The sequence below is a fragment of the Alosa sapidissima genome, chromosome 21, assembly GCF_018492685.1.
Source record: "Alosa sapidissima isolate fAloSap1 chromosome 21, fAloSap1.pri, whole genome shotgun sequence".
In the NCBI taxonomy this organism is placed as follows: Eukaryota; Metazoa; Chordata; class Actinopteri; order Clupeiformes; family Clupeidae; genus Alosa; species Alosa sapidissima.
In genome coordinates, this window is record NC_055977.1 from 4,445,664 (window position 1) to 4,460,349 (window position 14,686).

Consider the following 14,686-nt stretch of genomic DNA (forward strand, 5'->3'; position numbering starts at 1 on the left):
ACACCCACACCATAAGTGTATCTAAATTAGCTATGTACCAAAAATTACATTTTACCGATGACTCGAACAGCTGTAAACAGTCTTGAAAGGCTGCGTTTACAAATCCGCTTGGAGCCCCAGTGGAATTTTGAATTGCGACGAGAATTTTCGGGCTAACCATTGATGTGTTGTGAGAAAGGTTGGAAATAGGCCTAGCACTAAACTCTGAGCGTGGTAAACAAAATCAGATATTTCAGGCAGTAAAAGCCCCAGTAACCAAACTAGATTTTGTACAAAAATGTAAGGTTAATTTATCAAATGTTATTTTGAAGTATTAAAAAAACATCATTGTTTTAGAATTTTCGAACAAAATGGTTGGTAATTAGTATGTTTACGATACATGTATTAGGCTTGGAAATACACTGAGAGACATTTTGGAGAGTGACGCCTTACAGTGATTCATGTTCATGTTATATTATAGCTATAAGAAATATGTAAGAACTATGTAAGAAATATCATTAAATAACCTAACTGCCCTGCCTTAGTTGGATTGTACTTTGTTTTGAGTTTTTGTCTGGATCTTCTGAGCTTTTTGGAATGCTTTATTAAATCTGAACTTTTTACGTTATCTCTGCATCTGAGTCCTATCCTTAGCGTAGTGGTTAGCTAATTACCCTAGCAATCCAGAGACCCGGGTTTAATTCCTGATCCCGGCCTAACATATGTTACAGTAGCTGGTGGTTCAATTGCTGCTCTGTAAGGACGCTACCTGGTGTGAGTAGGCCTGTTTGGTGTTCAGCTGTTGCTGTACCAAAGTTGCAGTGATGTATGAGTATGCCTATGGTGGTTATGTTATGTTATACATGTGGAAGGGGGGCAACACAAAAAATGTAGCCTAGGGGCCCATGACCACCTTAATCCACAGATCATCGGATCATCAGATGTCCAGGTGGTGGCTAAAACAGGCAGACGGGGAACTAACATATAAAAATGAAAGGAATCAGACTAGTCTAGTCAGACTAAAACATCAAAATGAAAGGAATCAGACTAGTCTAGTCTAGTCAGACTTAAACATCAAAATGAAAGGAATCAGACTAGTCTAGTCAGACTAAAACATCAAAATAAAAGGAATAAGTCTAGTCTAGTCAGACTAAAACATCAAAATGAAAGGAATCAGACCATACTGTAGCTGTCAACATTGAGCATTGAAAATAAGGCAGGTTTCCTGGGTTTCTCACCTAAAATACAGGAGAATGTCAACATTCATCCCCTGTCGTTGGAAGGGTTGCAGTATTCGTCCATTTTGCAATTGCAAGTTCGTGCATTGGTCAGCTAATAATGCGGCCAACAAAGTAGGCGATTTTATTCACGCCTAACAGCAGCCTGTATTAAAGAAACAATCCGGTTTTTAGCACTTTGAGTCCCTTTTCTGGTTTGTTTTGGATAAACTAGAGTGGTGGACACCGAAATTTTGACGATTGGTCCTGTCTCGACTTTTCTGACTCGTTTTGAATCGCCTTTGACTACTTCAGAGTGGCTGCAACAGGCATGCACAAACATGTCCTAAAACAACTCTTAACGTTCATTTTCAAAAATGTGCAACTCACCGAGTGGTTAGTGGTGTTCGTTGAAGTTCCAAAACAAGTAGCATAGCGAAATACAGTTTCTGTCGTGTTTTATTTGGCATTTTGTAAAATCCCATTGATTTCTGTTGGAAGACTCATTGCACGTTGATATTACTGCGCCACCGTCTATGCTTCAGGCTCAAACATTGAGCGGAAGTTTATACGCGGTTGTGAGGTGTCTGAAAAAATAGTTCCACAATAGCAAATAAGACGGCTGGAAATCATACATTGCGCCGATATATTTGATTTTAATAATCAACGAACACCACTAACCACTCGGTGAGTTGCACAGTTTTGGAAATGAACATTAAGGGTTGTTTTAGTACATGTTTGTGCATGCCTGTTGCAGCCACTCTGAAGCAGTAAAGCAGTTGATGGCAGGAAGGTGTGGGGGACTCATTTGCTTTCAGAGTAGAAGAGTCTGAGGAAAGAAAGCAAAACTAATTTTAACCTGTACTTGACGTACGAGATAACAAAACATAACAATAATAGGTTACCTTTATGTGTGACTGGATGATATTACCTACATTTACATTAATTAATTTAGCTGACACTTGAAGTGTCTTTCCAATGGGCTGACATTCAAGCTACGATACAATGCAAAAGTAACTTAGAGTAACAATAAATACATCTAGTCAGCACTACATTTACATACAGGTACATTACAAGATAACTAGAGCTTGATAGTGCAGATGTTTCAGTGACAGCCAGGGAAGTGAAGCCTGGAGGAAAACTAAGTTCAGAACACTGACACACTTGTCAAACTTCTACATGTTGTAAAGCATGTAGGGCAATTTCACGGAAAATGGCCTTTTTGTCACATCCATAACGCCAGTGAAATGCCTTGGCATTTGTATGATGTGAATGCTAACATTCATTTTTTGTGCATTTTTTCTCATGTACATTTTTCTGCCAAAAATATAAAATGCTCAAATATCATGTAATCATTCACATCATACCATACCATCACATTTTACTGGCGTTATGGATGTTACAAAAACTTAATTTTCCATGGAATTGCCCTGTAACACAATGTTAGTGTTCAGAATATATCAGATGGGGTCAGGCTGTGGTGTGAATGAAAATGAAATGACAACCATTAGACCTTATTCCACTGCTTGGTTGAATCTCCCATTGTCCTACGTCATTTAGAACGACCATTAACCGCATGTTATTTGCACACCTATGAAGTAGATCCATTTTTGTGGGCCGTATCACACTTGTATATTAATTCGCCGAACTCGTTGTGAAGTTTAAATGAACCGTCACGTTGCATCCGAGCTGAAAAATGCAGACGTTCAGAACATCGTAACATTGTAGCATATGACGGAGGTGGCTTTTAGCTAGATGGATGATAGCAGGCTAACTAAAATAGTGATGTTTCAAAGCTAAAGTTCATCAGAGTCCGCTTCGCGTCGGGGCCGTTTTACAACCTCGACGGTGCATTAACTTCTGTGAACAGACCACCGTGTCGTCCATTATCCCTTACTTCTATTCCGTGTAGATTTCAATAATTTAACATAATTGATTACAAACAATATTGGATGATATTTTGTTACATTTAACAAATTGAAAAAAAGAGGGAAAAAACAAGTCATTTTTTATCAGGTTGTTATTTATTAAAATCCATCAGAATTCCAGTTTGTAGATTTAATTAATAGGCTTTAAGATTTGGAGGAAAAAAAATCAACACTCCAATCTAATGTCCAATCAGTCGCAGTGTTCTAGAAGTCTGCATCTATAGTTGCAATGCAAGGGTGTCTTAGGTAGGTCTGCATCTATAGTTACAATGCAAGGATATCTTATAATGATAATTACTGTGCTATTATGTACATGCTGCTCTCTACCAAGATTAAGGTCATCATGTTGTACAAAACACTTACAAATAGAACAAATAACTACTGTAACTGAACTTTTGAGTAACTGCATTTGGAATGTACAGTCCCGTATACAGTATTTTATCAAAGTGCAGCATACACTTGGCCATCATCTGGAGGATAGTATTTTAGACAAACTCTTGTAATCACATGTTATTTGAACATTACAATATGTTTAACATCATTTAAATATTCCCTTTATCAGTAATGATAACAAAAGCACAATATAATGGCTGAAAAAGACTTTCTTAATTGTTCAGTCCCTATGACTTGAAACCATGTCTTTTATTGACATCAACTTTTGACTTCAGCAATTCCACCAGATCTTTGGCATTCATGCGATAATTGGGTGTAAATCTTAACAGTGGTTCTAAAATGGCATGAAGAGCAGGCTGTAGTTTAGCCAGAGCTTGAGGACTATGGCGATAATAGAGAAGTTTACGTATTTTTTGCTGGCTATTGCTTGGCCAAGGTCTAGAGTTTGAGAACATCTCCAGAAGAGTGATGCCAAGAGACCACATGTCTGACATGGTGCTGCATTTCTCACACTCTACTATGCACTCTGGGGCCATGTAGGGAGGGGTTCCTCCCAGAGGGCCACAGTAACCCGCTGGTTTACCACTTCCTGTTTGAACACTTCCATACATGGTGTCTTTGAAGTTCGCCAGGCCCCAGTCAGTAAGATAGGCCTTTCTGTTACCTTCTGAAACCTTAGAACAACAATGAGAAAGGTCAACTTAAATGACCAGTGATTTGTGAATGACATTAAACCTGAAATGCTTGAGCATTAAAATTAAGCTTTGGATGTTAGTAAGCCTACAGTAATATTCTTCAATTATTAAGCTTAGCCATTAATGATTTAATTCGACTCCATATGAAACATGATACTCACCATTATGTTTGCTGGCTTCAGATCCTGGTGGATGATCCGTTTATCATGCATGTACTCAACAGCCATAGCGATATCTAAAGCTACACACAGCTTATCCTCATACTGTAACTGAAAGTGTAATTAAAGAATGTTTTTAACAAATTGTTATTATAATGTATTAAATGTTGATTACTATTTTCTATGTTAATTTCTATTATTACTTATAGCGAACGTGCCTCACCTTGATGGGAATATCTTTATAAATAACCTGATTGAGGTCAGCACCTTGGATGTACTCATTAGCAATGAGGATATTTGTCTCACTTTTGGCTACAGCCATCATCCTCACAATGTTGGGGTGAGACAAACGCCTGAAGAATATTTAATGTGATATTTTTGTCAATATTTGAATGTAAATTAAGCATGTTTACAGTATACTTACTGTATTAATGTGATGTTTAGCATAATTGTGTTGCATAACAAATAAACTGACTATGCAATCTACAGATTGACCAAACAATCATGTTTGAATTACATGCATACTATTACAAGACATATATACATACAAGATTGCAAATGCAGCTTCATGAAATGAACAATAAAGCATACAGAAACAGACAGAGAGACAGACAGACAGACAGACAGACATTAAAATGTCTAAGGGGATCTAGAAGTAAGAGAATATGCTAAAAGTTGTAGGTAAATTGAACCTTTTATGAACATCATACATTGAACTGAACAAAAATAGAAATTTAACATGGAACAATCACAAATATTTACTGATTTGAAGTTGCTATATCTCACAGTAGTGTGGATACTGTATAATATTTGAGAGAAATAATTTTCCTGTGGCCATGAAAAAAATAAATTATTTCTTTCTCTTCACAAAACATTGGACCAAAACCTTTCATGTTTTATTTATATTTTCTTAACAAAGGTGTATTAATTATTTCAGGCTAAAAATATCATACCCTTTAATGAGTTTAAACACCAAGCTTGTTTCTTAGTAGCAAGTCTTTTTTGATGTACTGGTCTCAAGATTAAATCCTGTTGAGCTATCTCACCATGTCCATGTGCTCTGGTTCTGTGGATCCCAATCTAACCATGTCCATGTGTTATGGTTCTATAAGTATAAGTACATATACTTTTTTGATCCCGTGAGGGAAATTTGGTCTCTGCATTTAACCCAATCGGTGAATTAGTGAAACACAAACAGCACACAGTGTACACACAGTGAGGTGAAGCACACACTAATCCCGGCGCAGTGAGCTGCCTGCTACAACGGCGGCGCTCGGGGAGCAGTGAGGGGTTAGGTGCCTTCCAGTTACAAGTCCAGAGTGCTAACCAGTGGGCCACGGCTGCCCACGGCTGTTCTGTGGATCCCAGCGCCCATCTCTCCAGCTGCAGCCTCCGCTGCTGCCCCCCCCCCCCCCCCTGTGCCATAGCCAGAGCTCTGAGTTGGGGCAGCCATGCTGAGGCCCATGGGCGGATTCTGAACTTTCGGGCCCCTGGGCACAGATGTATTAAGGGACCCCCACTAATTGTCGTATATGTGGGAGGGGGGGTTTGGGGGTCCTCCCCCAGAAAATTTTGAATTTTTTGATGCGATTTCCTGTATTCTGGTGCATTTTGGGGATGGCCAATACTAAATTCAATCAGATTCATAGCCTACATCCTGATTAGATAGATAGATAGATAGATAGATAGATAGATAGATAGATACTTTATTGATCCCCAAGGGGAAATTCTTGATATTGAGGCAATGATTCTATGCAAAGGCTTGGGCTTCAGGGCCCCCTGACCTCTTGGGCCCCTGGGCCCGGTAGGCCCGTGCAGTAATCTATCCCTGCTGAGGCCTGTGCCATAGCCAGAGCTCTGAGTGGAGCCAGCCCTGTTGAGGCGCTCAGAGTGCCACAGGAGCTGAGATACAGGTTGTGATGCAGCAGAGCTATATCCAGATGTTCCTCCAGAGCCGTCATCAGGGATGTGTTCTCTTATTACATTTATATGCATAAATAATAGGCATTTGGTTAATTTAGTGTGAGAATTACATTCTACATTACATTAAAAAGAAAATCACATTAAAAGTTGTATACTTATAATTGGGAGGAGAGTCCATACTCCGATTCAACTGGAAAGGGCAGCCACCGTTCCCTGCCACCATCTCCTCTATCTTCTCCAGCAGCTCTGTCACCTGGCCACCATCACTCTTCTCATTGTCTACAACAGGATACATGATCTGTCAGTACTTCCATCTTCCAGCAGGTGGCTGTAGCCGTGCTGTGTGTGTGTGTGTATATGTGTGTGTGTGTGTGGTTACAATAATATGTGGTTGTGTGTGTGTGTGTGTGTGTGTGTCTATGTGTGCGTATTGATCAGCTGGAGACTTCGCTCACTGCCATGCACAACTGAAAGGCTGAGGAAGTAATTTGTTCCTAGGGCCATTGAACTGTTCAATGCCTCACTAAAGGGAAGAGGAGAGATAGACTTCTCTGCTTAGTCTGTCTGCCTCTCCACCCTCTCCATGTCCATGTTTGAGTACTGACTGCCCACTACTGCTTACCAGACATGTGGACTCGAGTCACATGACTTGGACTCGAGTCAGACTCGAGTCATGATTTTAATGACTTCAGACTTGACTTGATAAAATTCGGCATGACTTGCGACTCGACTTGGACTTGAATACTATTCACTCAAGACTTGACTCGGACTTTGCCTCTTTGACTTGTGATGACTTGACATGTCTCGAATCAAAAACTAAATTTCCTGATCGTGTACCAGTCAACCCAGAGACGCTTTCCCGCGACTAAAAAAAAATAAATAAAAAAAATAGCGGAGACAAGCGGCCAGAGCACAGTTCAGTAGATTACTGCCACTACCCCCACACGCGTTACGCACTGTGTGTAGGGCACCAAGAGACAGAGGAAGGACCAACATTTAGCCAATCACTAGTAGCTTTACTGCAAACTGATTTGCACTCTTGTTAGAGAACGTTTGTCAAAAAGCACCAACAGCATGTTACATAAAGATGATACTTTTCGAGTCCTCTCCATTAAGATCCAACTTAAACTTATGCTAAGCTACTGCATTTAATTGAGAACACATCTAAGCACGCACGAGAGGGAGAGAAAACGAGTAGGTTCCAGCTGGCTTGTCATTATTGATGATGATTGATATCTTCTTTTAAATATAAGAAACATATAAAAAGAAATCGTGGAGGCAAAAAAATACGAGATTAGAGGAGATTGTGAATTTATCCGTTTCTCACTAGCCTACTATACTGTTATAAACTATGAGATCCAGGTCACTATGACATAGCTGCACTCACTGTGATTTGGAAAGTGGACAAGAATATTATGAAGAGTTGTCTTTGCCTTGTGTAATGGAACTGGTGAGTCTTGAAGTATTCAATAATTTATTTACATGAAGCACATGATATGCCGATTGAAACGCATTCCACTCAGCTACTGTAGCTAGGTGGCTACTGGCTACCAGGCTCATAATTCACTTTTAATTGCAAACAGAAAATGTCAAGCAAGCATCATGTCATACATGCTTCTCTTTCCAAAGGAATGAAAGCTGTTTGTGCCAACTTAATATCATGCTTATCATTGTTAAAATTGTGCTATACATGTGGCACAAACAAGTTTGTGGACTAGCCATAGGCTATATTTGAACGGAGCTGGTAAAAAAAGATCATTATGAGAACGTGTGGACAGTGGCACACAATGGGCTTAAAGTGACCGTGCACCATTTACAAATTAGATAAACAGCATCAAATGTCTAGTATTTCTTAAGAAATGAATACTTTAAAACAAAATTACTGTCATTATTATCTTTTAAATAATATAAAACTGTTGACCTTGGCTTCCCTTATGAGTCACCACTGGCAGACAGCCTAATAAATTGTTTGCAGGCAAATCTGTGGCCTAGCGCAGTGAAATACCATCAGTCAAATTATTACTCATCCTTACAGTGGGCTCCGCAATTTGGAAAAACATTATATATATTTGCAGCTGTGCTGAGTGTCATGTAGCTATCCGTTTTGTACAGATTACTCAGGTATGCACATGTGTATATTACACAGGTATGCACATGCATATGTCGTAAAAGATTACAAGACAGAAACATTGAACATATTTTAATCTGTATTTATAGAAAAAATACTGTGGATTAGATGGAAGTGCTAAAATTATGATCGATAGTCTAATAATGGCATTATTAAGTGAAGAGTACCTGATGACTTGTTCAGGACTTGAAAAAGATTGGGACTTGGACTTGGACTCGACTTGGCTTTGATGTGACTTGGACTTGGACTCGACTTGCCCTTCTCTGTATTTACTTGGGACTTGACTTGGACTTGACTGCTAAGACTTGGGACTTACTTGTGACTTGCCAAACAGTGACTTGGTCCCACCTCTGCTGCTTACTACTGTTTTACTAATGTACACAGCCTAATGTTTTCACTACTGTTTTACTGCTACACTGTTTTTCATGCTATATTAGCACACATGATCAATGGCTGCGGTCAGGCTTCTGCTACAATACTGAATGAATGAATGGCTATAACCCTATTACCTCAACCTGTTCTTGCACTGAAATAGTTTTTTTTATTTTACCTTGTCTACATTATACTTTACTCTCCTATTTGTCCATATTATTTATGCTGGTCTCTAGACCTTACTCTTGCACTGTTGGACTAATGTTGGACTACTTTTTGCACCTTCACCATGACACTAACTCTCTTGAGCACCTTGCCATGCATACATAACTAAGGACTATGGTTGGACTACTGTTTGCACCTTCACCATGACACTCACTCCCTTTAGCACCTCACCAGTCCCGGCCCTGTCACTACAAGCGTCTGATGCTTGATCACCCTCAAGCACATGGGACTTTCTTAATTTAATTTATATAGTGTATTTAGTATTTGCATTGCATGTAAATGCAATGGACTATTATCGCTGTTCTTCTTAATATTATTATTCTTCTTCCGACCAAATTTGACGTTCAAAGGCTCTAAAACCACTGAACCGTTCGACGTCATTCAACCACTCCTACAAAGGTCTTGTAACGGAGATTTGTTCTATGTTTTTTCACATTTGTGAACTTTATACTTTTTTAGATATTTATGATAAAAGAGCAAGAAATTCTCATAGAGTTAACATTGACCGCCGTGGCGGCAACTTTTAGCATTATGACGTGACCTCCACCTGAAAGCAATCAACAGTAGCAGAGCTACCTGGAGCTGTGAATCTGCTGAACGTCTTCGGCTGCTGTGCCGTGGTCACTTTATTTGCTCGTGAAACTCTCATTCAGAGGCACATTTCTCTAATTACAGACAAGGTAAGTGTTCCGGTTTTTGGTATTTGAGTCATTTTATGTCGTCAAACATTATGTAATGTTCACGTTATATATGTATGAATGTATGAAACATATAAACTACACTAACGTTATAACGTTAGGTAACGTTAACGTTTTAACATTAGTGAAATAGGCTAGTGGACGTTAGCACCTTGCTACGTTGATTAAGGTTAACATCACTCTAAGTTCGCCTTCAAGCAAGGAAAACGATGATTTGAAGACATCTGTTTCGTTGGAAGGGCAAGGGGTAGCAACAGGGCAACACAGAGACAGGCCCGATGGCAGGGCTGTTATGAGAGTATTAAAATATGGGATATTCTACGGGAAAACATTAAAACGGCAAGACAGCGGGGGAAAGTTAAAATACGTGATAAACACAGAAAAAATTGGCATGCATTGTTTCGGTCCCCGTGCACAGGGATTATTATGACCTTTAAATGAAAAACACTCTTTAATAATCAAAAAAATAAACCGCTAATGAAGTAAACTTGTGACCATCAAAAATCGTTTATCGCCTGTAACTCTGTGATAACAGGACGTAACCGGAAGGCATTTGGCTGAGCAACGGAGGTTAATATGCTTTATATTTTGTCCAAATGATGTCTGTCTATCATCGTTGCACTCGGAAAAAAACAGAATGTTTAATTTGTCCTGCGTTTCTTGTACGGCTGCAAACGGGATTCACTCACAGTTAACCAAATATTTCTTTATTAGGGCAGGGCAGGCATATTTCTGGCTATTAAATTATTTGTAAACCAGTCTGCTAAAGTCTGTAGTGAAGTCTGTGTAGGGTTTTCCAGGCTCCATTTCTTTTTATGAGACACCCTGCTCACTTGAGACATCTACCGGTTGTTTGGGTTGTTGCAGCGTCGTTGTGGCGTCACTGGAAAAATACAAATTAAAGTCGCGTGATCCCGCGCGCGGACTGCGAGTGAAGCTGGCCAAGTCGAAGCACTGTCCACTGTACATGGCCTTTACATTCAGAGCCCTCTCGAGTGCCACTTCAAAACAATTACTTTGAGGAACGTGTCTAATGAGTAACCCTCTAGTGTTGTAAAGATAATGCAGCACTGTTTGGTGTTCCCTATGTGTGCCCTTCCATTGGAAAAGAGTTCCATTATGGAGTGGCCTCTATGCTGCCCCTACAGGCCAGTGTTCCAAAGGGCATCATTATGGAGTGGCCTCTATGCTGCCCCTACAGGCCAGTTCTCCAAAGGGTGTAATGTCCAGCACAGCATGCAGTGGAATGCAGCCCTGTATATTATATTGCACTACATACGAGAGAACATAAAGTGCCAACGTAGGTGCTCCTGGAAGCCCTTGCAGTGGAAAAAAAATGAAGTATGTGCCCTTACAGTGGGATAAACTTGAGGTTCCCTACAGGCAGGGGTTAAAGTGGGGGGGCCGGGCGGAACTCCGCCACCTCAGATAAATTCATAAATAGATATATTCTTACCAACAATACTGATAATGATATTGGACTTCAAACTTGAAAAAACTTAAAAAAATGATAATAATGATATTGTTCAAATGGTGAGTTCATTTTTTGTGTGTAGGCTATCGTCAAATTACAGCCTGCTTCTCCTTTAGGAACACAGTGTGGGGCGGTGGTAGTGTAGTGAATTAGGAGCTTGGCTAGCATGCAGTAGCCTGAAAGTTGTCGGTTCAATTCCCGGCTTCCACAGTTGTGCCCTTGACCAAGGCACTTAACCCCAAGTTGCTCTGGGGACAATGTGATCCCTTGTAATATAGCTGACATATGTAAGTCACTTTGGTCAAGAAGTGTCTGTTAAATGTAATGTAACAAATCAAAATATAATATCACCCCCTGTCCACGCCTTCACAAACACTCGTTACACCCCCCCCCCCCCCTTGTCCCTTCTGTTGACCATTTCTGAACTGTGAAACTCAGCAAATATGCTCTGTAGTGGTGAACTTATTGCTGTAGGCCATCATCATCATTACTATTCCACCTGTGTGTGCAAAACAGTTTTGGCTACAGCACATATATTGTCATCCACAGATAAAAATAAGCAAATCTAACCTCCCAATTAATATTTCTTACAGGTACATTATTTTCTCCTTAATGTGTTGGTATGTCTTAGTGGATCCCTTACAGTAATCCATTTTTGTTGTGGATTTGCTTTTCACCTTGATGAGGAGCTACTCGCTCGCTCGTCTACAGATCCACTCATGACAACGTAGCCGGCTGATTCGACTGACTCTCACTCATAACGATGTAACATAACCTTCCGGCTGATACGACTGACCCGGGTAGGATAGCCTACAAGCAGCTCCATGCAGAGCTTGCAATGTTTAGGACTGTCTGCGTGACCTAATTGCATTTTAATATGCTACATCTATACACCAAATCTAATTTAGGCTATGCATACGTGCAGAATATTAAATGTTATTTCAGAAGTGAAAGAATGGCTTTCGTTGCTTTTCACCTTGACGTGGAGCTACTCGCTCATCTACAGATCCACTCATGACAACGTAGCCGGCTGATTCGACTGACTCGCACTCATAAAAACGTAACCGGGCCCGGCTGATCTGACTGACCCGGGTAAGCTAGCCTACTCAAGCAGCTCCATGAGCGTGCAATGTTTCTGCACAACCTAATTGCATTTTAATATGCTACATCTATACACCAAATCTAAAGTAGGCTATGGCTATGGCTGTGCCTAGGCTACATGCAGAACATTGAATGTTATTTCAGAAGTGAAAGAATGGCTTTTGTTGTGGATTTGCTTTTCACCTTGACAAGGAGCTACTCGCTCGTCTACAGATCCACTCATGGCAACGTAGCTGGTTGATTCAACTGACTCATACTCATAAGAACTAACGTAACCGGGCCTGGCTCATAGTTCTTACATATTTCTTACAGGTGTACGTCATCCGAGAGATAGAGAGGGAAGACATACTCTTTTCTGATTGGCTGGTGGGGTGGCTATTAAGTAAGGGATAATGTATAGAACGCCGGTCATTATTGGAAAAATAAGTCCCGACAGGGCGAACCGGACCCCGATGCGCAGCGGAGGGGTCTTGTTCCGCCCTGAAGGGACATATAACGACCGGCGTTCTATACATTATCCCGCTTATTACACGGCTACTTGCCAAAAAGAAATAATAAACTCCCCACGATATGGCTTAGCCTACATAGCCTAGCCTATTTGTTACCGTTCATCGTAGCATTTGCTGAAACAAATAGTTCGCAACAACACACACTGAACTTGAATTAAACATTCTTTAGAACTGCAGGATTCTCTGGTTGTTGCGTTGTGTTTTAGTTATAATAGTTGTATTGAAGATGGTCAATAAAGCTTGACGGCAGGATCGGCGATTAGATGATGATGATTTATTGTAGATGGTACAATAATGAATAACAGAACACAGGCTAAGTCTCTAACAGTAAAACTGTGCAGAGTCTAACAGTTGTGGTTGTTATTAGAAGCGGCGGCTGAGCCTTCCGACAGAAGATGCTCCTTGGGTTGCTTCCTCGATCCGTCTCCGTGTCAAAACCTGTTATACTAAAACATACAAACGACAATCATGCCAACGTGGCAGGTGCCAACCAGTGTACAAAACCCGGCTCTGGCCGGATGGATACCAGCCCTGAATGGCTCATGTTATGTCTGATGTTCCTCGGATGTTCCCAAACATCGGCCTGTCTGACCTTCCTGCTGGTGCACAGGCCAAAGGCACAGTTATGTTATGTACAATAGTATGGACCTCTCCCCGTTGTATACTACACACAGAAGTAACATATGAACACATCAGAATACAGTAAGAATACCCCAGAATTCTACAGAACACAGATGATCAACCGTCTGCTTTCACTTTTGAATGAAGTTCCAGTCCTTGCGCAGTGATATGAAAAGACGTGAAATAGAAGCACAAATCCCATTTTCCTTGACAGCGGTCTGTTATACTTAGCAACGGTCTGAGAATTAGCAGACCATCGAACGTTGGGAAGGCCCATTCAAGTGAATGGAGCATTCTGCAGCATTATGAAGAGCTGTGTAATAATTCTGAATAACAGGACACCGTTCCATATCAATGCTTATGAATGGTAACTATAACAACCATAGTAGGACGACGGTTGCAGCACTCTAGAAACTTTGGTTGCAGGCTTCGCAACAATGGAATCTGTAAACAAGCTTACTGTCCATACTATCGCTGTTATAGGGCCCACGAAAGTTGTACAACAAGCTGAGCTAGTGAGCTTCTTTTTAAACAGAACCGCGTTTTGTTTGTTTTTTTTTGTGTACAGATAGGGCTACTCCCTCTGCACACTCAACTGGTCTTCATACTGTTCCCTTAGAGCTTCTGGACTTCTTAGAAAACCCAGATCTGTCTGTCTGTCTGTCTGTCTGTCTCTCTCGCGCATATACACACACACACACACACACACACACACACACACACACACACACACACACACACACACACACACACACACACACACACACACACACACACACACACACACACACACACAATAGCAATTTTACCTCGTCTTTGTGGCAATTTCTTTTAATACACCTTATATATAGGTGCCACATATAGTATAGTATATATACTTTTTTGATCCCGTGAGGGAAATATGGTCTATGCATTTTAACCCAATTGGTGAATTAGTGAAACACAAACAGCACACAGTGAACACACACAGTGAGGTGAAGCACACACTAATCCCGGCGCAGTGAGCTGCCTGCTACAATGGCGGCGCTCGGGGAGCAGTGAGGGGTTAAGTGCCTTGCTCAAGGGCACTTCAGCCGTGGCCCACTGGTCGGGGCTTGAACCGACAACCCTCCGGTTACAAGTCCAGAGTGCTAACCAGTGGGCCACGGCTGCCCCTAAACATATCCAACTACACACACACACACACACACACACACACACACACACACACACACACACACACACACACACACACACACACACACACACACACACACACACACACA

At 40.8% G+C, this 14,686-nt stretch overlaps 1 protein-coding gene and 1 long non-coding RNA gene across 2 annotated transcripts; both read right to left on the reverse strand.

Annotated features, from left to right (window-relative positions):
- Positions 1 to 3,207: 3,207 nt before the first annotated feature.
- On the reverse strand, positions 3,208 to 4,979 carry LOC121695633 (probable LRR receptor-like serine/threonine-protein kinase RPK1). Its single transcript, XM_042076648.1, has 3 exons — positions 4,594 to 4,979; positions 4,374 to 4,481; positions 3,208 to 4,191 (listed from the first exon to the last, which is right to left on the reverse strand). The coding sequence occupies exons 1-3, from the start codon at positions 4,693 to 4,695 to the stop codon at positions 3,745 to 3,747; spliced, it is 657 nt and encodes a 218-aa protein (XP_041932582.1). The 5' UTR covers positions 4,696 to 4,979; the 3' UTR covers positions 3,208 to 3,744.
- An 18-nt stretch (positions 4,980 to 4,997) lies between these two features.
- On the reverse strand, positions 4,998 to 6,583 carry LOC121695634. Its single transcript, XR_006026125.1, has 3 exons — positions 6,449 to 6,583; positions 6,155 to 6,345; positions 4,998 to 5,019 (listed from the first exon to the last, which is right to left on the reverse strand). It is a non-coding gene; the product is annotated as an uncharacterized LOC121695634 (long non-coding RNA).
- Positions 6,584 to 14,686: the final 8,103 nt, after the last annotated feature.

Coding starts and splice junctions, on each gene's coding strand:
- LOC121695633 (XM_042076648.1), bottom strand. CDS start 4,695: ATGATGGCTGTAGCCAAAAGTGAGACAAATATCCTCATTGCTAATGAG. Junction 4,482..4,593: donor ATAAAGATATTCCCATCAAG/GTGAGGCACGTT, acceptor TTACACTTTCAG/TTACAGTATGAGGATAAGCT. Junction 4,192..4,373: donor TGAAGCCAGCAAACATAATG/GTGAGTATCATG, acceptor TGTTGTTCTAAG/GTTTCAGAAGGTAACAGAAA.